The sequence below is a fragment of the Dendropsophus ebraccatus genome, chromosome 13 (genome assembly GCF_027789765.1).
Source record: "Dendropsophus ebraccatus isolate aDenEbr1 chromosome 13, aDenEbr1.pat, whole genome shotgun sequence".
NCBI lineage: Eukaryota > Metazoa > Chordata > Amphibia > Anura > Hylidae > Dendropsophus > Dendropsophus ebraccatus.
Window position 1 is genome coordinate 82,970,122 of NC_091466.1, and position 23,470 is coordinate 82,993,591.

Consider the following 23,470-nt stretch of genomic DNA (forward strand, 5'->3'; position numbering starts at 1 on the left):
ATGTCCGCTTTAAGGCGGCGCAGTTCCTGAAGGGCGAGTCTGCGTTTAGCCGGGGAGTTCAGGCCCTTAACATTGTGGGTGACTAGCTTAACCATTGTCAAAGGGGCGAAGGAATGGTGTCGTGTATGGGTGAGGTGGTCCCAGGGGGGGGGGGTGTGGAGCAAGTGAGGACCCATAGGAGCCAGAGAGCCCTCCCATAGTGAAAGAGGCCAGCAGAGCGAGGAGAGACAGCGTCCGAGAGGGAAGTAGAGGAAAAGAGGGCGGGGGAAAGCAGAGAAGAAGAAAACATGGAAAAAAGAAAAACATAGAAAACAATTAAGTAACCATACGCCAGGCCAGGCGTGAGATACCAGACCATGGCTGAAAAAATGTCAATCAGCTACGAACACAATCCACAATAGTGGAAAATAAGTAATGAGAATGAACAGAGTGGTCCACTTGTATCCAGTGGGGAACGTGGGAAAAGCCGGGGAGCTCAACAACAGGTCAAGCCCCGGGCCGCCCGTTAGGGCATGCAATATTATGAGGAGGGGCAGCCACGGCGCCCGGCACCAAGTGACGGGGCGCCATGGGTACCCCCCAAGGCAAGGGTAGAAATAACCTGCAGCACCGCTATAACAGCAAAATGGAAAAAAAAACCAGTGCAATGTAAAAAAGCAAATAAACCCCTAAAGAGGTATCCAGATAGGGGTGGGGCAAAAAGGGAGAGGTGGGTAGGGTAGGAAGGGGGGATGGAAGCGGGGGAGCGGGGGGCTGGGTAGGGTTCAGCTTAAATAAGAAAAACTGACCATGATGCAGAAGAGGGGGGGAGGGGGTGGGGAGGAAGGTAGGGAGGAGGGAGTAGGGTAAGGCACAAACTAAAGGGAAAAAAAAAAAAAAAAAAAAAAAAAAAAAAAAAGGGGACAACATAGGACAACACAAGCAGCCCGGTAGGCAACCACAAATAATGTAACCGGAATAAGCAGCAGTCATGGACCCAGAGAGACGGGTCTTGAGAAGGAAGGTGGGGACTCCTAAGGAGTCACCTCCCTACAGTTCCATCCAAGGTCTCCCATCAGTCAGGCTGGATCAAGGCGGGGGGGAGCAGAGCTGCGGGTCTTCTTCCCCCTGTGCCGAGCCGGAGTCCAGACACGCGGCAGCGGGGGGGGCGGAGCGAGCTGATCCCAATCTGGCAGTGATGGAGGCGAGATCTGGAGGGTATCGCAGAATTTAGGGAGGTCCTCAGGGGAGGAGAGGGTGGCAGAGCGTCCGTCCTTTCGGGCCGTGAGAGAAAAAGGGAAGCCCCAGCGATATAGAATCCCGCTGTTTCTCAGGGTGTCCAGAAGAGGGCGCAGGAGGCGCCGTTGCAGAAGAGTAATGCGGGAGAGGTCCGGGTAGAGCTGAACTTCACATCCCTCAAAGACAATGATGCGTGACAGTCGCGCTTTGCGCATTATGTCCTCCTTTGTAACGAAATCCGTAATACAGCAAATAATATCACGGGGAGTGGCAGAGCTTCCCTTTGGGCGCAGGGCCCTATGTGCACGATCCATTTTCAGGGGGGAGTCTGCTGGGAGACCCAGGATTTGGTTAAACAACTTTTGGAGGGTAACATGTAGGTCCTCGGTTCCGGACGCTTCGGGGTAACCCCGCACCCTGATGTTGTGGCGGCGGCCACGGTTGTCAAGGTCCTCCAACTGTCGGCGCATTTCTCTAATAGCTTGTGTCTGAGCCTCAGAGGTGTTGCGAAGGTTAGATGTCAGCGCCCTGGTTTGCTCGTGGTCAGTTTCAAGCAATTCCACACGGTCAGCAATGGCCTTAATATCATTCCTCACAGTAGCAATTTCAGCCCTACACGCAGAGCTGACCTCAGATATCAGAGCCTGGAAGTCCTGCTTAGTGGGCAGATTTTTAGGTATTGTGCCCAAGGGGCAGAGGCATCAGGCGGGGGAGCAGGGAAATCTTCCATGGAGGAATGAGAGGAGGGGGAAGACCAGGGGCCACCTGGAGTCTGCAAAATGGCGGGCGTCAGTGTAAAGTCAGCAGGGGACAGGTGAGGTGAGGATGCAGGGGCGACAGGTGGAGGGCCCGGCTGGTGCTGAGCTGTGGCACTGTGTATGGCAGCCCTCTCCTTGGATGCCTGCCTGCGGGTGAAGGGCCGTTGCTCCAGCGGCGGGTACTGCGCCTCATAGTCAGAGCACGTGGGGCCGGGGGAGAAGAAAATGGCGGACTCACCCCTGATGTCTTGCAGGCTGTCACCCTGCCGCCCGTGACCGGTGGAGGTAGCGGGAGCTGTGCGGTCCCGGGAGTCTGCGGGGTCTTGTTGCGGCTGCTGGCCGGCAGAAGCGTCCACCTCGGGCCTCGCCGACGTCACCGGCGGATCAGGCGCCATGTTGGAGCGCGGCGCGGCGGGTGAAGACTCCGGGGCCAGGAACCGGAGGAGCGTCGGTTGCGCCGAACGGCTTGCCCGGGAGGTAGGGAGGGTCTTGGGGGGCTTCTGGTGTCGCCTGTTCCCCATAAGAGAGCGGGGACCAGGGTGCTGCAGGCGTGTGAAGACAGGCGGCCCGGGAGCTCAGAGGAGACGCGTCTTCACTCCATGAGCTTCAGGCCACGCCCCGCCTATTTTCGTTTTTGCGCTTTTGCTTATTCCATTTTAAGTTTAAAAGTCCATAGCGCTTGCATTTTTTCACCTAGAGACGTATATGAGCGCTTATTTTTTGCGAAACCAATTGTACTTTGCAATGACCGACATTATTTTTCCATAACATATGCTGCGAAACCGGAAAAAAATCATTTGCGCTGTCAAATTGAAAAAAAAAAACGAATTTGTTTTGATTTCGGGGAGTTTTGCATTTACGCCGTCCGTCCTATGGTAAAACTGACTGGTTATGCATGTTCCTCAAGTCGTTACGATTACAACGATATATAACATGTATAACTTATATTGTATCTGATGGCCTGTAAAAAATTCAAACCATTGTTACCAAATATACGTTCCTTACAATCGCTCCATTCCCAGGCTTATAGCGCTTTTATACTTTGGTCTATGGGGCTGTGTCAGGTGTCAGTTTTTGCGCCATGATGTGTTCTTTCTATCGGTACCTTGATTGCGCATATACGACTTTTTGATTGTTTTTTTATTACATTTTTTTCTGGATTTGATGCGACCAAAAATGCGCAATTTTGCACTTTGGAATTTTTTTGCGCTGACGCCGTTTACCGTGCGAGATCAGGAATGTGATTAATTAATAGTTCGGGCGATTACGTGTGCGGCGATACTAAATATGTTTATTTATTTATTAATTTATATTTATAAAATGGGAAAAGGGGGGTGATTTGGACTTTTATTAGGGGAGGGGATTTTTTATTAATAAAAACACTTTTTTACTTTTTTTTTACTGTAACTAGAAGCCCCCCTGGGGGACTTGTATATACACAGCACTGATCCCCCTGGGGGACTTGTATATACACAGCACTGATCACCCTGGGGGACTTGTATATAGACAGCACTGATCCCCCTGGGGGACTTGTATATAGACAGCACTGATCACCCTGGGGGGCTTGTATATACACAGCACTGATCACCCTGGGGGACTTGTATATAGACAGCACTGATCACCCTGGGGGACTTGTATATAGACAGCACTGATCCCCCTGGGGGACTTGTATATACATAGCACTGATCCCCCTGGGGGACTTGTATATAGACAGCACTGATCACCCTGGGGGGCTTGTATATACACAGCACTGATCACCCTGGGGGACTTGTATATAGACAGCACTGATCCCCCTGGGGGACTTGTATATACACAGCAATGATCTCTCATAGAGATCAATGCTGTGTATATACACAGCAAAGATCCATCAGATCGGTCATAGATTACTATGGCCTGCTGCAGGCCATAGCAATCTATTGCCGAGCCGGGATCAGCGTCATTCCGACGCTGAGGCCCGGCACGGGCAGAAGAACGGATCTCCCCCCCGCGATCGCATCGCGGGGGGGAGATCCGTCCCACTAGACACCAGGGACGTGCGGCGCAGTGCCTCTAAGTGCAGCTGTCAGGTTTGACAGCTGCACTTAGAGGCTTAATTAGCCGGCGCAGCAACGGGTCCCGTTGCCAGCTAATAGAGGCACTGCCCGGCTGCACGTGTCAGCCGGGATCAGCGCCGCTCTGAACACCCCGAGCGGCACCATGACGTATCAGATACGTCATGGGTCGCTAAGGGGTTAAAGCAGCGTTCCGCCTTTTGCCGGTATGTGCAGCGGGTTTTATGTGGAGAAATAAATTCTATTTTGATAAATGGTTACCCATGGGGTATAGCTTATCTTGCTTCCTTGAATGTGATGTGCGTATTTGCACTCACTATTTGGGTACAAACACACACAGCGTATACGCAGCAGATACGCAGCGGATTTGATGCTGTGTTCCGTTATTTAGATCTAATCTGCTGCGGATTTCAGCAGTAAATACGCAGCGTATATGCCGTGTGTCTTTGTACCCTTTAGATGATTTCCTATTTATCGGTCGTGGCGGGTCTGATCAATGCGCCAGGTTGTCATCTACTTTTAAGTTCATTTGTGAATATTTTGCTGTTCCATTAGCTGATCATAAAACTATTCTTCCTTGTACGAGACTAGAATACTTGGGCAGAATAATCCATACTTCTGCCATGGAGTTTTGTCTACCGAGCGATAAGATTGATAGGATTGTGTTCGTGTTGAGTGAGTTATTGCATAAGAAAAAGATCTTAAAAGAATTCCAGCGTTTATTGGGCAATTTGGTTTTCACCGTGAGTTGTACCGATGGGGAAAATATTCTGCAACCAAAGGTATACGCTCCCCTCGGTCGCATGTGCTACTGACGGTAGAGATGAGAGAAGGTATGAAGTTGTGGTTACCGTTTTTATCCGAGATTAATGGTAGAGCTATATGGCAGGAGGAATTTGTGTCCTCACAGGCATTGGGGACACAAACCGAGGCGGCAGGAGGGATAGGTTACGGGGTCTTTTGGGACAAACACTGGAGCGCTGAGAAATGGGATGTGTTGTGGGTTGAAAGGGGTGTTATTAGAAAGGTAGTGTTACTGGAATTATTCCCTGTTTTGGTCGCCTTGACCCTTTGGGGTGAAGCATTTCGCAACAGGCGAATATTGGTGCATACAGACAACAAGGATGTATTATATGCCATCAACTGCCTCTCTGCTAAGTCAGATGTTGTTAAGCTGATGAGACATTGTGGTAATGCGTTTATATATGGTTAAAAGCTGCCTATGTTAAGGGAAGTGACAATGACATAGCTGACTATCAGGTTTGCAGTTCCAACGTTTTCAGCAATTCGCTCCAGATGCAGACCAAGACGGCCAACCATGTCCAGCTCATTTATGGCAATAGACCTGGGATTAATTAGTAAGTTTTAAAAATTTTCATTGTCAACTGTTACGTGGTCGGCCTACAGAGCTGCTTGGCTAAGACGGTCTAATTTCTGTATGTGGCCTGATTGTTCTGTTTTGACCTCTCACCCTCAGCATTATTTGGTATTTCTCGCTTGGCTTCTAAATAATCCAATCTCCCGCACCCTACTATGCAAAATGGTTAGTGGTATCTCGTTTTACCAGCAGTGGTTTGGTGTAACTCCTATGTCAGCTTCCTTTCAGGTGCGTCAAATTTTGAAGGGTATTCGGTATGACAGAGGCGCAGTGAAAGGAGACCGGTCATTTGTCTCGGCTCGTGAGACCGTCAGCGATACCAGTTACTTAGCCTTACTTTTCCAAACAGCTTTCTGCCTGGCCTTTTTGGGGGCCTTACCAATTGGTGAACTTGTGGCAAGTACAGTTAAATCTATCACTCCATTTCGAAGATGTTTGGGTGAGGGATAATACTTTACAGCTGAATATACGCAGATCCAAAACTGATGTGTTGGGTAAAGGGGTGTTCGTTGGGTTGAACTTTATCGTCAATAGTTATGTGTCCAGTTTGTAAAGTGCAACAGTTCATATCGGTGCGTCCTAAATTACCTGGCTGCTATTTAATACATAAAAACTTTTCTTCACTGTCTTAATTCCAATTCACTGCTGTTTTCAAGCAATCCTTGAGGAGCTTGAACATTGTGGATGCTGGTTTTGCATCTCATTGGTTCAGAATTGGGGCAGCTACAGAAGCGGATAGACTGGGTCTGTCTACTGATGTCATTAAAAGGTTGGGTAGATGGAAATCTAATCGTTACAAATTGCATATCTGTCCCCACTTATGTATTTAATCTTCTCTCTTCAGGTCGTACACCGATTGTGGTCTGGGTCATTGGCCATTCCTTTATATTCTGGGCACATAGGAGAGAAGTGAGCAGACCTTACACAGCGAACCTAGGGCTCTCAGATGAGGAAGCCATCTACTGGAAGGGTGTTAGAGGCCTGCATTGGGCACAGCTATTGGGGGTCATTGAGGAAAAAAGCTTGATGCGGCCTCCTCCCCCACAATCTCCTCTAACGCCGCCCATTTCAGATCAGATACCTTATGTAAGTGCTGAGCTGCTGTCCTCTCCCCGGCCTCTTTAGCGCTTTCTGTCTGTTTTAGTTAGTGTCACTTCTTGTGATGTCCGTCCAACGTAAACCAGACGGGCAAGTCAGCTTGTATATAACGTTACTCGTTCTCCATGTGAACATGTCCTTCAATTTACTGATCTTTCCATTGTGAGGAGGACAGATGGAATCGCCTTTAATTATGGTTAGTGGGAAACTATGTCTAGATGCTGCACCGGACAATAGGACTACTCGTTTTCTTAGAACTCAGAAACTACTTCCGATTTGGAGATGAACTTTCTCTTCGATTGCAGGCGTTTCTATGGGGTCTCCAGTAGCCCCCAGTATTGCTAACATTTTCATGTCCATGTTTGAAGACTAGTGGCTGCCGGCCATGGACATAGTCACCGGGTGCACACCTGCGTCAGGTATGTCGGCGACGTGCTCTTACTATGGAAAGGCACCAAGAAGAACAGCAGCTTTTGACAGGTGTCGCATAGGTGCACAGTGTTCATGAACAGGTCACAGTAGAGGCGCATGAAGAAAAGCTACAATATTTGGAAGTAATGGACAACTGGATACTAAATTGTTCCAGAAGAAAATGGATGGTAACAACTTATTGCCCCATTCTAGTTATCATGCCCCGATGACCTTTAGGCATAAAGAAAAGCCAGATGATGCGAGTGAAGCGCATCTGTAAGAATGATCAAAGTAGACAGATGATTGACAGATTTTGCTATAAAAGACAAAGAGCAATGTAGCAGCTGAAGTGGGCCCCAGACCTGCGTGTCCAAAGAGGATAATCCTGCTGTATTATTTAGGAAACGTATGAATAAGTACTGGACATTACTGACCCGTGGCCACAAATACGCTAGATTAACCAGCCACCAACAGGGACATAGCCGACATGATGAGACAGCGGTGAGGCCACAGCAACAAGACACATGAGAAGGAGATCTTGTAAAACAGGCGTCTTCCCTGCTTGTCGCAGCAGCATAATTCAAGGCGATTCCAGCTGTCCTCCTCACAATGGAAAGATCAGGAAATTGACGGGCCTATTCACATGTAGAACAAGTAACGTTATGTATAAACTGAAATGCTATCTGGGTTAGTTTACGTTGGACAGACATCACGAGAAGTACGTATAAGAGCTAATGAGCATAGGTCTGCCATTCGCACTTATTCACACTAACTAAAATAGATAGAAAGCGCTAAAGAGGCCGGGAGCCATCCGGGGGGAGGACAGCCGCTCGCCACTTACATAAGGTATCGGATCTGATATGGGCGGCGTGTGAGGAGATTGTGGTGGGATATAAAACCGAGAGGAAACTACTTCAGAGAGATACAGCCTGGATAGATATATATACCTGTAATGTCTCTCTATCTCCATGGAATCATTGCTATGGACCTATGTGACGTCTCATCAGTGCGAGGATAGAAATAAGAGGGTGAAGAGGCTGCGCACAGACCTGGGCTGTAATAGTCTGATCTCCTTATGAGAAATCTTTGTTATAGTGATATCTGGTATAAATATGGCGGCCGGCAGCGCTGGAGAAGGAGGGCTCCTCCCTGGGAATGTGGCGTACGTGGCGGCATCATCTGCTTCCCAGCGGCTCAGAGCCTGGGGGGACAGAGAGCTGCAGAGCATCGCACCGTGAGGACCAGCGTCCACCTCTCCAGGACACTGTGGGGACTCGCTCTCTTTTTGTCTTATGTGAGAGCAATCTTTGCCTTGTATATGAACTTTGCAATATATATATATATAAAAAGAGGGAGTATTTGGCAAGTACTATTTTGTCGTGTCCCATTGTTGATATACCAAGCAAGGGTCTTGGTTTGGGACTTGGTCACACAGTGTACACAGCACCTCTGGTAATGGGGGCCTCACCTCTGCCATGGGCGTAGTCCACAGTCTGCTGAATTCCGGAGAGTTTGGACCCAACAGGAAGATTGGCCGCATGGGCCGCTTGTCGCTCTTCATCCCAGAGGCCGCTGAAGGAGTCTTCATCCCAGTGCTCTGCGGGCCCTCTGCCGCCTGGGGCCCGTGTAGAGAGGACATCCGCCTCCTCTCTTTTCTCCAGTGCGTCTAGCGGCCTCTGAGGGCGAAGAAACGAAGATGAAGCATCAAGCCGCAAACACTGCCCCCACAATCCTCCGCTATAAGGGCGCCCCCACAATCCCCCGCTATAAGGGCGCCCCCATAATCCTCCGCTATAAGGACGCCCCCACAATCCCCCGCTATAAGGACGCCCCCACAATCCCCCGCTATAAGGGCGCCCCCACAATCCTCCGCTATAAGGACGCCCCCACAATCCCCCGCTATAAGGACGCCCCCACAATCCCCCGCTATAAGGACGCCCCCACAATCCCCCGCTATAAGGGCGCCCCCATAATCCTCCGCTATAAGGACGCCCCCACAATCCCCCGCTATAAGGACGCCCCCAAAATCCTCCGCTATAAGGACGCCCCCACAATCCCCCGCTATAAGGACGCCCCCACAATCCCCCACTATATGGACACCCCCACAATCCCCCGTTAAGGACGCCCCCACAATCCCCCGCTATAAAGGACGCCCCTAAAATCCCCCACTATATGGACGCCCCCACAATCCCCCACTATAAGGACGCCCCTAAAATCCCCCACTATATGGACGCCCCCACAATCCCCCACTATATGGACGCCCCCACAATCCCCCACTATATGGACGCCCCCACAATCCCCCACTATATGGACGCCCCCACAATCCCCCACTATAAGGACGCCCCCACAATCCCCCACTATATGGACGCCCCCACAATCCCCCACTATATGGACGCCCCTACAATCCCCCACTATATGGACGCCCCTACAATCCCCCACTATAAGGACACCCCCACAATCCTCTGCTATATGGACTCCCCCACAATCCCCCCCTGTAAGGACGCCCCCAAAATCCCCCAATATATGGATGCCCCCACAATCCCCCACTATATGGAAGCCCCCACAATCCCCCACTATATGGACGCCCCCACAATCCCCCACTATATGGACGCCCCCACAATCCCCCACTATATGGACGCCCCCACAATCCCCCGCTATAAGTACAATGACGGGACACTCGCTCACCTGTAACACCTCCACCTGGGGATCCACTACAGATTTCAGGGGATCGGAAGGATTTGTATCACTTAAGAAATTCTTCAGATTGTCCAGCTGCTCCTTCTGTTCCCTATGGATTATAACGGCAAGGTTAGGGATCTGGCCATGTCCTTAGGGCAGGAGTTATGTCAAAGCATCCACATAACATCCTGACAACACATCGGGATCAGAGCTGACTACTTATCACTGTACCGTCCCTGCTGTGGGGCAGACAGGCATGTACATGATCCTAGGCCTGGTTCAAATGTACCAAGCAGTCATCAGTAGTGGGACAGGGTTCTGTACATGATTCTAGGCCCGGACTGGCCCACATGAACCAAGTGGAGTAGTGTGGGGCAGACAACGCCCTGTAAATGTGGGCCAGTCCAGGCCTAGGAACATGTACAGAGATGTCTGCCCTACACTACCGGGTCTCCACTTACTACATGTGGGCCAGTCCAGGCCTAGGATCATGTACAGAGATGTCTGTCCTACACTACCGGGTCTCCACTAACATGTGGGCCAGTCCAGGCCTAGGATCATGTACAGAGATGTCTGTCCTACACTACCAGGTCTCCACTAAGAACATGTGGGCCAGTCCAGGCCTAGGATCATGTACAGAGATGTCTGTCCTACACTACCAGGTCTCCACTTACTACATGTGGGCCAGTCCAGGCCTAGGATCATGTACAGAGATGTCTGTCCTACACTACCGGGTCTCCACTTACTACATGTGGGCCAGTCCAGGCCTAGGATCATGTACAGACATGTCTGTCCTACACTACCGGGTCTCCACTAAGAACATGTGGGCCAGTCCAGGCCTAGGATCATGTACAGACATGTCTGTCCTACACTACCGGGTCTCCACTTACTACATGTGGGCCAGTCCAGGCCTAGGATCATGGACAGACATGTCTGTCCTACACTACCGGGTCTCCACTAAGAGCATGTGGGCAAGTCCAGGCCTAGGATCATGTACAGACATGTCTGTCCTACACTACCGGGTCTCCACTAAGAACATGTGGGCCAGTCCAGGCCTAGGATCATGTACAGAGATTTCTGTCCTACACTACCAGGTCTCCACTAAGAACATGAGGGCCAGTCCAGGCCTAGGATCATGTACAGAGATGTCTGTCCTACACTACCGGGTCTCCACTTACTACATGTGGGCCAGTCCAGGCCTAGGATCATGTACAGAGATGTCTGTCCTACACTACCAGGTCTCCACTTACTACATGAGGGCCAGTCCAGGCCTAGAAACATGTACAGAGATGTCTGTCCTACACTACCAGGTCTCCACTTACTACATGTGGGCCAGTCCAGGCCTAGGATCATGTACAGACATGTCTGTCCTACACTACCAGGTCTCCACTAAGAACATGTGGGCCAGTCCAGGCCTAGGATCATGTACAGAGATGTCTGTCCTACACTACCGGGTCTCCACTAAGAACATGTGGGCCAGTACAGGCCTAGGATCATGTACAGAGATGTCTGTCCTACACTACCGGGTCTCCACTAAGAACATGTGGGCCAGTACAGGCCTAGGATCATGTACAGAGATGTCTGTCCTACACTACCGGGTCTCCACTAAGAACATGTGGGCCAGTCCAGGCCTAGGATCATGTACAGAGATGTCTGTCCTACACTACCGGGTCTCCACTAAGAACATGTGGGCCAGTCCAGGCCTAGGATCATGTACAGAGATGTCTGTCCTACACTACCAGGTCTCCACTAAGAACATGTGGGCCAGTCCAGGCCTAGGATCATGTACAGAGATGTCTGTCCTACACTACCAGGTCTCCACTAAGAACATGTGGGCCAGTCCAGGCCTAGGATCATGTACAGAGATGTCTGTCCTACACTACCGGGTCTCCACTTACTACATGTGGGCCAGTCCAGGCCTAGGATCATGTACAGAGATTTCTGTCCTACACTACCGGGTCTCCACTTACTACATGTGGGCCAGTCCAGGCCTAGGATCATGTACAGACATGTCTGTCCTACACTACCAGGTCTCCACTTACTACATGTGGGCCAGTCCAGGCCTAGGATCATGTACAGACATGTCTGTCCTACACTACCGGGTCTCCACTAAGAGCATGTGGGCAAGTCCAGGCCTAGGATCATGTACAGAGATGTCTGTCCTACACTACCGGGTCTCCACTTACTACATGTGGGCCAGTCCAGGCCTAGGAAAATGTACAGAGATGTCTGTCCTACACTACCATGTGGGCCAGTCCAGGCCTAGGATCATGTACAGAGATGTCTGTCCTACACTACCAGGTCTCCACTAAGAACATGTGGGCAAGTCCAGGCCTAGGATCATGTACAGAGATGTCTGCCCTACACTACCGGGTCTCCACTTACTACATGTGGGCCAGTCCAGGCCTAGGATCATGTACAGACATGTCTGTCCTACACTACCAGGTCTCCACTTACTACATGTGGGCCAGTCCAGGCCTAGGATCATGTACAGAGATGTCTGTCCTACACTACCGGGTCTCCACTTACTACATGTGGGCCAGTCCAGGCCTAGGATCATGTACAGAGATGTCTGTCCTACACTACCGGGTCTCCACTAAGAGCATGTGGGCCAGTCCAGGCCTAGGATCATGTACAGACATGTCTGTCCTACACTACCGGGTCTCCACTTACTACATGTGGGCCAGTCCAGGCCTAGAATCATGTACAGAGATGTCTGTCCTACACTACCGGGTCTCCACTAAGAACATGTGGGCCAGTCCAGGCCTAGGATCATGTACAGAGATGTCTGTCCTACACTACCGGGTCTCCACTTACTACATGAGGGCCAGTCCAGGCCTAGGATCATGTACAGAGATTTCTGTCCTACACTACCAGGTCTCCACTAAGAACATGAGGGCCAGTCCAGGCCTAGGATCATGTACAGAGATGTCTGTCCTACACTACCGGGTCTCCACTTACTACATGTGGGCCAGTCCAGGCCTAGGATCATGTACAGAGATGTCTGTCCTACACTACCAGGTCTCCACTAAGAACATGTGGGCCAGTCCAGGCCTAGGATCATGTACAGAGATGTCTGTCCTACGCTACCAGGTCTCCACTAACATGAGGGCCAGTCCAGGCCTAGGATCATGTACAGAGATGTCTGTCCTACACTACCAGGTCTCCACTTACTACATGTGGGCCAGTCCAGGATTAGGATCATGTACAGAGATGTCTGTCCTACACTACCGGGTCTCCACTAAGAGCATGTGGGCCAGTCCAGGCCTAGGATCATGTACAGAGATGTCTGCCCTACACTACCAGGTCTCCACTAAGAACATGTGGGCCAGTCCAGGCCTAGGATCATGTACAGACATGTCTGTCCTACGCTACCAGGTCTCCACTTACTACATGTGGGCCAGTCCAGGCCTAGGATCATGTACAGACATGTCTGTCCTACGCTACCAGGTCTCCACTAACATGTGGGCCAGTCCAGGCCTAGGATCATGTATGGACCCTTGTTTCTTAACTATCAAGTTCCCCCTTTTCCTTCTTTCTCCTGTAATGTATACAGGAAACAGAAGACAAGGGGAAGGTGGAGAACGATGTTTAATAGGTTTTTATATAAGGGCAGCAAGATACACTAAGTACAGAGTGCTCCTTTATTATTCTTTTTAATTCACATCATCCTGGCTCTGTCTAACCTCTCAGATGTTGGAGATACCATTGACCATGGCTGGTCGGCTGGTATCATGACTTTGACCCTGGCTGTGGCAGCAGTATTGGTAAGAATATACATGGCCAACACTCACCATGGGGTGGAGTCATCTCAGCTTGCTCTATACACTCCCTCGTACCATCCACCATAAAGATACCGCCCGCAGGTGGCACCAAGACGTTAACAATACAACATTAAACTTTACTCACCGAAGCATTTTGAGCTCCTGAGCGGCCTTCAGGATGATTTCATGTTGTCTCTGGCTCAATGCGACCACCCCATGGGCAGCGGATTCAGACTGTGGTACAGTGGTCTGTCCAGGAAGCCCGAGTAGCTCCTGTGCTATAGATGGTTGAGCTGGAAGCAGATTCCTTCTTTCCTCCATTATTCTTTCAGATGGAAACCACCGGTCATCTTTGGGTTCTAGATCTGGGTTTCCTAACACTTCGTTGCGCTTTCTCTCTTCGCGCCACAGGGGTATGTCAGGATATTCCCGAATCCTGAGCTCCACACGGTCACGAAAATCTCTGTCTGCAAGGTCTCTGTCCAGCCTCCATCTGTCATTCAGGTAGTCTTCAAGAGGAGGAAGAGGAGGCAAAGCAGGACGTGATTGAACAGGGGAAAAAGGACGATGTGGTGACAGAGACCTCCGGGGCGGCAGCCAGTCTCTATCTCTGAGAGGAAGATCGAGATCACGTGGAATTCTAGGAAAATCTCTACCAACATCAGAGTCAAATAGGTAACGTCTCTCCGCTCTATCATAGAAGCCTTCTCTCTCTAAACTTCTCTCCCGAAGCCAAGGGTCACATCTCACATCTAAATCACTAGGCAGGGGAGGAATGGGCAAAGGGAGACGCTCATCCCTGAAATACAGGTCCCTTGCAATCTCCGGTTCACGATCACGCCAGTATCGCTCCCTTTCCCAGGCCTCATTTCTTGGCCGATCCACAGGAAGGTCTCTCCTTCGATCATCTAACAAAGGATCTAAAAACCTCTCCCTTTCAAAAAACCTTGGTTCCCCACGGAAGGCCTCTCGATCAAATTTTGGTAAGTCATCTGGATCCTCTCTTAACAGGGGTCTCTCCTCTAAATATGGGTCCCTAGGCTCAAAACTTCTGTCACTGGGAATCTCTATCATATCTCGACTACCTGGTCTGGGTGGAAGCCTATCACGAACAAATCCCCGTGATCGCCCCCTGGACAGATGATGAAACCTTGGATCAAAACTACCTCCTCTTCCAGGACCTTGGCTGGGGAAATCATCTGAATAATACTCAGGTTCTTCTGACATCTCATAGTCTCTAAAGTTACCTATTCTTGTTGGATCCTGGTGTGAATGACTTTCTACACTGTCCAGGTCTTGCTCAGAAAAATTCGGCCTCATTTGTCCATGATAAGTGTCTGGACCAGGCATCCTGGACATCGGCTTTCTTTCTAGCACAGGATCATGGTCTGACTGAATTTGCGGTTCATTCATTGACTTAAGATCGCTCCTTTTAAAGAACTGTTGTGCCCTAGGATCTGCACCTAAAGGCTGTTCATACTCATTGTCCTCATTTTCGGGTTTATCCACATCAAACTCATCAGAAATTGGGGCCTGAAAATCAATGGGTCTACCAGGGGGAGGCATCCTGGGTGCACCAGGCCTAATTGGGCGTGCTCCTCTAACTTGTCCAGGCCTGACTGGTGGAGCTGCCTGAAGAATGCCCTGTCTAATGGAGGGAGAAGCCCAAGGAGCACCGGGCCTAGCAGGTGGAGGAGGAGGCAGAGGGGCTCCAGGCCTAACAGGTGGCGAGGCTCGAGGTGCACCAGACCTGACTAAAGGAAATCCCCGAGGTGCTCCAGTTCTCACAGGAACAGCACTCTGAATAAGTGCAGGCCTGAAAGGAGAAGCAACAAGCGGTGTTCCAGGTCTGACCGGAGGAGCAGAATGAGGGGCTCCAGGTCTGACCGGAGGAGCAGAATGAGGGGCTCCAGGTCTGACCGGAGGAGCAGAATGAGGGGCTCCAGGTCTGACAGGAGGAGCAGCTTGACGAGTTCCAAACATGGCTGGGGAGGCATTATGGGGAGCACCAGGTCTGATGTTAAGAGCTGGAGCAGATTGAGCAGAGAAAGATAAAGGGTCATTTTTTACAGTAGGAGGCTGAGGGGCAGCTGAGTTATCAGAGGACACCTGGATCTCATTTGGCTTCACTGGTGTCTGAGCGGCATCATTGGTTGGAGGAACTTTTGGTACATTGTGTTTTGTTGCCTCTGGGGCAGGAAGCCTTTTATCGCTCACTACAGGCACTTTAGAAGAAGCAGGAGACTCTTTGAGCCCACTCAGCAGAGCAGCATTGCCTACAGGAGCGGTCGCCTCAGCCTGTGTGCCTGTTCTTGTTTCGGCTCCCGGTAAGTCCTTCCCATCTGTCTGTGCAGAATGTGGCTTGGAATTTGTAGTGTCATCTGCTTTCTTACCTGTAGGAGACTCTGGCCTCACCTCTTGGGGGGCTACAGATGGATTTTCTGCGTTGGGAAAGCATTCACTTGAAATTTTGTCAGTGTTGTCCATTTCTACAACAGTTTTTCCGGCACCAGGAGCCTTCAACGCTTGCTTACCTGCTGCAGAGAAGCGGCTATGGAATGTTCCAGTCTTGGGAGCCATTTGCTCATCAGTCTTTATTGCCACATCAGGTAATGGGGTCTCCTTGTCTGCTGCACTGTCATGAGGTAAGGAAGGACGACTCTTCTGGTTATCAGGAGAAAAAACAAACTTCCCCCACTGCTCGCCCGCTGTGGGATCTCGAGGTCTCTTCCACTCTGCATCTACATGCAGGTCTTTGTTTATGGGAACCTCCATAGGCACAGGCGGTTGCCCCTCCATCATCTCAGCCCCAGAATGCCACTCTTGTCTACCAGCACGCTTAATACCTGGGGCCCTATTACCTGCCCAGCTGTCCTGCACATTATCGAATCTGTCCAGTTCCTCCGAGAAGCCCCAATTATTGCGAGACCCGCCAACAGGACCACACTGATCTGTGTTAGGGGAAAATTCAGGCCCCCTATACCGTTCTGGAGGAAGTTTAGGGCCACCAAAACGGTTTCTAGGTGGTGGGAAATTAGGGCCCTCATTAAGATCTCTAGGACGATCTTCAGGACTGCTAAACTGATCTCGACGCCCACCCTCTGCACCACCAAACCAGTCCCTTGCAAATCCTTCAGGATTGTCAAACCTCTCTCGGTAGAATCCCTCTGGGCCAACAAATCTGCCCGGTGTAGGTCCACCAGGAAATCTAGCTCTTCCACGTGGAGGCATGTCTGGAGCACCAAAACGGAAGCGATTCGGTGCATGAAATGGAACCTCATGAGCATTAAACCTATCTAGTGGTCCCTCGCGATGTCTAACCCTATCTGAGCCTGGCCTACCAGCATCCCCAAAACAGTCTGGAGTATTGTCTGCAGTGCTCCACCTATCTTGAAGTCCTCTATCTGGGCCACTCCATTCATCGTGCTGAGGATCTAAGCCACCCCAGTTGTTATCAGGAGGGTCTCCCCATGTATTATCTCCTGGATCCCTCCGGCTATCTAGCCTATCAAACTGAGCGCTTTCCTGTTTATCTATTATGTCCCTTGGGAAAGCCTCAGTTCTGCTTACACCCTGCCTGTCAGGACTGCTCTTGTGGGTTTCCCCAATATCCATATTGTCCTGAGGCTGTCCATCGGATCTGATTGCCATACTAGTAAATGGACTGTCTTTAGCATCCCATTTGTCTCTACCGGAATTGTCCCAACTGCGTTGTGGGGGAGCAGAAGATCTGTCCCATGTCTGAGGCAAAGCTTCTTCTGGCTGGTCCCATCTGTTTGCAGGCACATGATGCTCATCCCACTTCTTCCGATGAAGTTCACCTTTCTCCCACTTGTTCTCTTCAGCTCTCCAGGGTTGTTGGTGCGGGGTCTGTAGATGGACACCATGCTCTACGCTGGGCAGATCCTTGCCACCGTCTGCAGGGTCCAGTACAGATTCAGAATGCTGCTCCTTAGAAAAGTGCTGGTTCTGACCTGGGAAAGTATCTGGACGCAAACCAGAGCTGTGAAAGTACTTTCCATCGTGAAATGGACGAGGAGCACGAAAACTAAGCGGCCCTCTGGGTCCATCAAGCTGTCCTCCTTGAGGAGCATGAAATCTTGAAGCCTGAGAGCCAGGAAATCTGTTATAAAGAAGCACATGAGAGAGATCAGCTTTATCGATACACAGACATTAATCATTCAATAGCACAACCTGATCCCCAGAGCAGCTGCTCCAGCCTTACCTCGGCCCGGGCAGAGTCATTGCTTGGCTTGTTGGTGGGACAGGAGGTGCCAAAACCTTTTCCGGGACAGATGACAAACCAGCTGAAAACACTGAAGGTTTAGAGTCCACATCTTGTGTATCGGGGTGTTTCTCCGATGACTGTGAATCAAGATGGGTGGTCGGTAATTCCGATGCACGTTGATGAGATGGAACCGATGGAGTGTTCTTGGCCGGAGGGTTTAATGAGGAGGCTTTGGCATTCTTCAGAGCTTGCTGGGCCTGATAGGTAAGGCCTGGGGGCACACTTTTATCCTCAGGGGTGTCTGCTTCTACAGGAGGGCCAGAGGAGCCGGTGAAGGCTACAAGCTGGGGGGAGGAAGGCTTCACCTCAGCCGGCGGAGCATTGTCTAACATTTGAGGAGGGGTGGCAGCCGCTTCAGAACTGCCTGTATTGGAGGGTGGTAAAGGTGGCGGCTCTGCTTCAACAAGATCTGTGCTAGCTGGTGGGGGAGGAGGTGGGGCAGTGGTGACAGGCGGCAACGGAGGGGCAGACACAGAGGGTAGAGGAGGAGGAGCAGCCTCGGGATAAGAGGGTGCCATTACGGTAGGTAAGGGAGGAGGGGGAACAGTGCTATACACTGCTGGTCCAGGAGAAGGAAAAGGAGGGGGTACAGTGATTCCTGGGGGTGCAGCAGCAGCTGGGACAGGAGGTGGCAGGACTGGGGAATAAGAAGGGTACTGAGGAACCACAGCAATGTAATGGTTGCCCCCGTACTGCTGCTTGAGATTTTTTAGAGAAGCAACTTTGTCTTTGAGCTGAGTTTTTGTGGCTTTCATATGTGTCTGCCATGACGTCCACTGCACGTGGTAGTCCTGAAGCTGGTCCTTGTGTGGGTACGTCTGCAGTAACTCTTGCCACTTCTTAAACTGATTCTCCCACTCCTGGAGAAGGGGCAAGAACTGCTTCTGCTGAACCTCGTAATGCTGGAGCTGGACCTCCACCGACATGGCCTGCAAGACAAGACGGCTTATCAGAGACCTCCACACCAAGAGGAGACCCCCCATGGGTATATATATACTGGACCTCCACCGAAATGGCCTGCAAGACAAGACGGCTTATCAGAGACCTCCACACCAAGAGGAGACCCCCACACCAAGAGAAGACCCCCCCATGGGTATATATATACTGGACCTCCACCGACATGGCCTGCAAGACAAGACGGCTTATCAGAGACCTCCACACCAAGAGGAGACCCCCACACCAAGAGGAGACCCCCCATGGGTATATATATACTGGACCTCCACCGACATGGCCTGCAAGACAAGACGGCTTATCAGAGACCTCCACACCAAGAGGAGACCCCCACACCAAGAGGAGACCCCCCATGGGTATATATATACTGGACCTCCACCGACATGGCCTGCAAGACAAGACGGCTTATCAGAGACCTCCACACCAAGAGGAGACCCCCACACCAAGAGGAGACCCCCCATGGGTATATATATACTGGACCTCCACCGACATGGCCTGCAAGACAAGACGGCTTATCAGAGACCTCTACACCAAGAGGCGACCCCCACACCAAGAGGAGACCCCCCATGGGTATATATATACTGGACCTCCACCGACATGGCCTGCAAGACAAGACGGCTTATCAGAGACCTCTACACCAAGAGGAGACCCCCACACCAAGAGGAGACCCCCCATGGGTATATATATACTGGACCTCCACCGACATGGCCTGCAAGACAAGACGGCTTATCAGAGACCTCCACACCAAGAGGAGACCACCACACCAAGAGGAGACACCCCACACCAAGAGGAGACCCCCCATGAGTATATATATAAACTGGACCTCCACCGACATGGCCTGCAAGACAAAACGGCTTATCAGAGACCCCCACACCAAGAGGAGACCCCCACACCAAGGGGAGACCCCCCATGGGTATATATATACTGGACCTCCACCGACATGGCCTGCAAGACAAGACGGCTTATCAGAGACCTCCACACCAAGAGGAGACCCTCACACCAAGAGGAGACCCCCCATGGGTATATATACTGGACCTCCACCGACATGGCCTGCAAGACAAGACTGCTTATAAGAGACCTCCACACCAAGAGGAGACCCCCCCATGGGTATATATACTGGAGCTGACGACTTATCAGAGACCCCCACACCAAGAGGAGACCACCCCCATGGGTATATATACTGGAGCCGACGGCTTATAAGAGACCTCCACACCAAGAGGAGACCCCCACAGCAAGAGGAGACCACCCCATGTGTATATATATACTGGACCTCCACCGACATGGCCTGCAAGACAAGACGGCTTATCAGAGACCGCCACACCAAGAGGAGACCCCCCATGGGTATATATACTGGAGCAGACTGCTTATAAGAGACCTTCACACCAAGAGACCCCCTCCCCATGGGTATATATATACTGGACCTCCACCGACAAAGCCTACAAGACAAGACGGCTTAACAGAGACCTCCACACCAAGAGGAGACCACCACACCAAGAGGAGACCCCCCCCATGGGTATATATATATATTATATATATATATATATACACACTGGACCTCCACCGACATGGCCTGCAAGACAAGACAGCTTATCAGAGACCTCCACCCCAAGAGGAGACTACCACACCAAGAGGAGACCCCCCCCATGGGTATATATATACTGGACTTCCACCGACATGGCCTGCAAGACAAGACAGCTTATCAGAGACCTCCACACCAAGAGGAGACCCCCCCATGTGTATACTGTATATACTGGAGCTGACGGCTTATAAGAGACCTCCACACCAAGAGGAGACCCCCCCATGTGTATACTGTATATACTGGAGCTGACGGCTTATAAGAGACCTCCACACCAAGAGGAGACCCCCCCATGTGTATACTGTATATACTGGAGCTGACGGCTTATAAGAGACCTCCACACCAAGAGGAGACCCCCCCATGGGTATATATATACTGGACCTCCACCCACATGGCCTGCAAGACAAGACTGCTTATAAGAGACCTCCACACCAAGAGACCCCCCCATGGGTATATATACTGGAGCCGACAGCTTATAAGAGACCTTCACACCAAGAGGAGACTCCCCATGGGTATATATATATATATATATATATATAGTGGAGCAGACAGCTTATAAGAGACCGCCACACCAAGAGGAGACCCCCTCCCCATGCGTATACTGTATATACTGGAGCTGACGGCTTATAAGAGACCTCCACACCAAGAGGAGACCCCCCTATGTGTGTATATATATATATATATACACTGGAGCCGACGGCTTATAAGAGACCTCCACACCAAGAGGAGACCCCCCCCCATGTTTATATATATATACTGGAGCCGACGGCTTATAAGAGACCTCCACACCAAGAGACCCCCCCCCCCCATGTGTATACTGTATATACTGGAGCCGACGGCTTATAAGAGACCTCCACACCAAGAAGAGACCCCCTCCCCATGTGTATACTGTATATACTGGAGCTGACGGCTTATAAGAGACCTCCACACCAAGAGGAGACCCCCCCCATGTGTATATATATACTGGAGCCGACGGCTTATAAGAGACCTCCACACCAAGAAGAGACCCCCCCCCCCCATGTGTATACTGTATATACTGGAGCCGACGGCTTATAAGAGACCTCCACACCAAGAAGAGACCCCCCCCCCCCATGTGTATACTGTATATACTGGAGCCGACGGCTTATAAGAGACCTCCACACCAAGAGACCCCCTCCCCATGTGTATACTGTATATACTGGAGCCGACTGCTTATAAGAGACCTCCACACCAAGAGACCCCCTCCCCATGTGTATACTGTATATACTGGAGCTGATGGCTTATAAGAGACCTCCACACCAAGAAGAGACCCCCCCCCCCCCCATGTATATATATACTGGAGCCGACAGCTTATAAGAGACCTCCACACCAAGAGACCCCCTCCCCATGTGTATACTGTATATACTGGAGCCGACGGCTTATAAGAGACCTCCACACCAAGAGACCCCCTCCCCATGTGTATACTGTATATACTGGAGCCGACTGCTTATAAGAGACCTCCACACCAAGAGACCCCCTCCCCATGTGTATACTGTATATACTGGAGCTGATGGCTTATAAGAGACCTCCACACCAAGAAGAGACCCCCCCCCCCCCCCATGTATATATATACTGGAGCCGACAGCTTATAAGAGACCTCCACACCAAGAGACCCCCTCCCCATGTGTATACTGTATATACTGGAGCCGACGGCTTATAAGAAGCCTTCACACCAAGAAGAGCCCCCCCCCATGAGTATATATACTGGAGCCGACGGCTTATAAGAAGAGACCCCCCCCCCCCCATGTGTATACTGTATATACTGGAGCCGACGGCTTATAAGAGACCTCCACACCAAGAGGAGACCCCCCCATGTGTATACTGTATATACTGGAGCTGACGGCTTATAAGAGACCTCCACACCAAGAGACCCCCTCCCCATGTGTATACTGTATATACTGGAGCCGACTGCTTATAAGAGACCTCCACACCAAGAGACCCCCTCCCCATGTGTATACTGTATATACTGGAGCCGACGGCTTATAAGAGACCTCCACACCAAGAGACCCCCTCCCCATGTGTATACTGTATATACTGGAGCTGACGGCTTATAAGAGACCTCCACACCAAGAAGAGACCCCCCCCCCCATGTATATATATACTGGAGCCGACAGCTTATAAGAGACCTCCACACCAAGAAGAGACCCCCCCCCCCCATGTATATATATACTGGAGCCGACAGCTTATAAGAGACCTCCACACCAAGAGACCCCCTCCCCATGTGTATACTGTATATACTGGAGCCGACTGCTTATAAGAAGCCTTCACACCAAGAAGAGCCCCCCCCCATGGGTATATATACTGGAGCCAACGGCTTATAAGAAGAGACCCCCCCCCCCCCATGTATATATATACTGGAGCCGACGGCTTATAAGAGACCTCCACACCAAGAGGAGACCCAGTGACTACATATATATATATATACACATACGTGCTCTCTTTGACTGTGTATATATATATATATATATATATATATATATATATATAAATCTATCTATCTCTAGTATACCTCTCCGTGTGTGTGTGTGTATGTGTGTGCGCGCGTGTGTGTGTGTGTGTGTGTGTGTGTGTGTGTGTATATATCTATCTATCTATCTCTAGTATACCTCTCCGTGTGTGTGTGTGTATTATATATATATATATATATATATATGTGTATATATATCTATCTATCTATCTCAGGGCTCCAGATGGCGACCAAAATGGTCGCCAATGCGACTGATATCTTGCAAATGGCGCCCAGATTTATTAATCTGGGCGCCATTTGCGACTGGCCCCGGCAGCGCGCTGTCCCTTTAAGGACTTCCGCCTTCCGCACGCTGCGCCGAATCACGTGGCGCCTCTGCGGCCGTCCGTCCATTGAATGACGGACGTGCTGGATGACGTCACACGCTTCTCCAGTGACGTCATCCAGCACGTCCGTCATTCATTGGACGGACGGCCGCAGAGGCGCCACACTCCTCCAGCGCCGTCTCCTGCCTCTCCTCACCCGGCGGTTGTTCAAGTGCACCCCAGCGGCACCAAGATTGTGGATAGTGGGTGAGTACAACCGGAGGGACGGCAGGGGTGGCGGCTGGCCACTAATCTGTGTGGGGGGACCGCGGCCTGGGCGGCTGATTGGTAGTGTCTGTTGTGATGGCGGCCAGGTGCGGTAGTCAGTGCGGGGGGGGGGGGGGGGGGGGGGGGAATGTATAGACTGCACAGTACCACTTCCCTCAGTGTCTGTATGTATATACACTGCACAGTACCACTTCCCTCAGTGTCTGTATGTATATACACT

At 50.9% G+C, this 23,470-nt stretch overlaps 1 protein-coding gene across 2 annotated transcripts in view; it reads right to left on the reverse strand.

Moving 5' to 3' along the window:
- YLPM1 (YLP motif containing 1) overlaps positions 1–23,470 on the reverse strand; it is a 94,370-nt gene that overhangs the window by 49,241 nt on the left and 21,659 nt on the right. For both annotated transcript variants that reach the window (XM_069951169.1, XM_069951170.1), the window contains 4 exons: positions 17,583–18,574; positions 13,503–17,480; positions 9,600–9,702; positions 8,383–8,590 (listed from right to left, as the gene is read on the reverse strand). In XM_069951169.1, the coding sequence (XP_069807270.1) occupies positions 8,383–8,590; positions 9,600–9,702; positions 13,503–17,480; positions 17,583–18,574 (5,281 nt within the window). The remainder of the gene's footprint in view (positions 1–8,382; positions 8,591–9,599; positions 9,703–13,502; positions 17,481–17,582; positions 18,575–23,470) is intronic.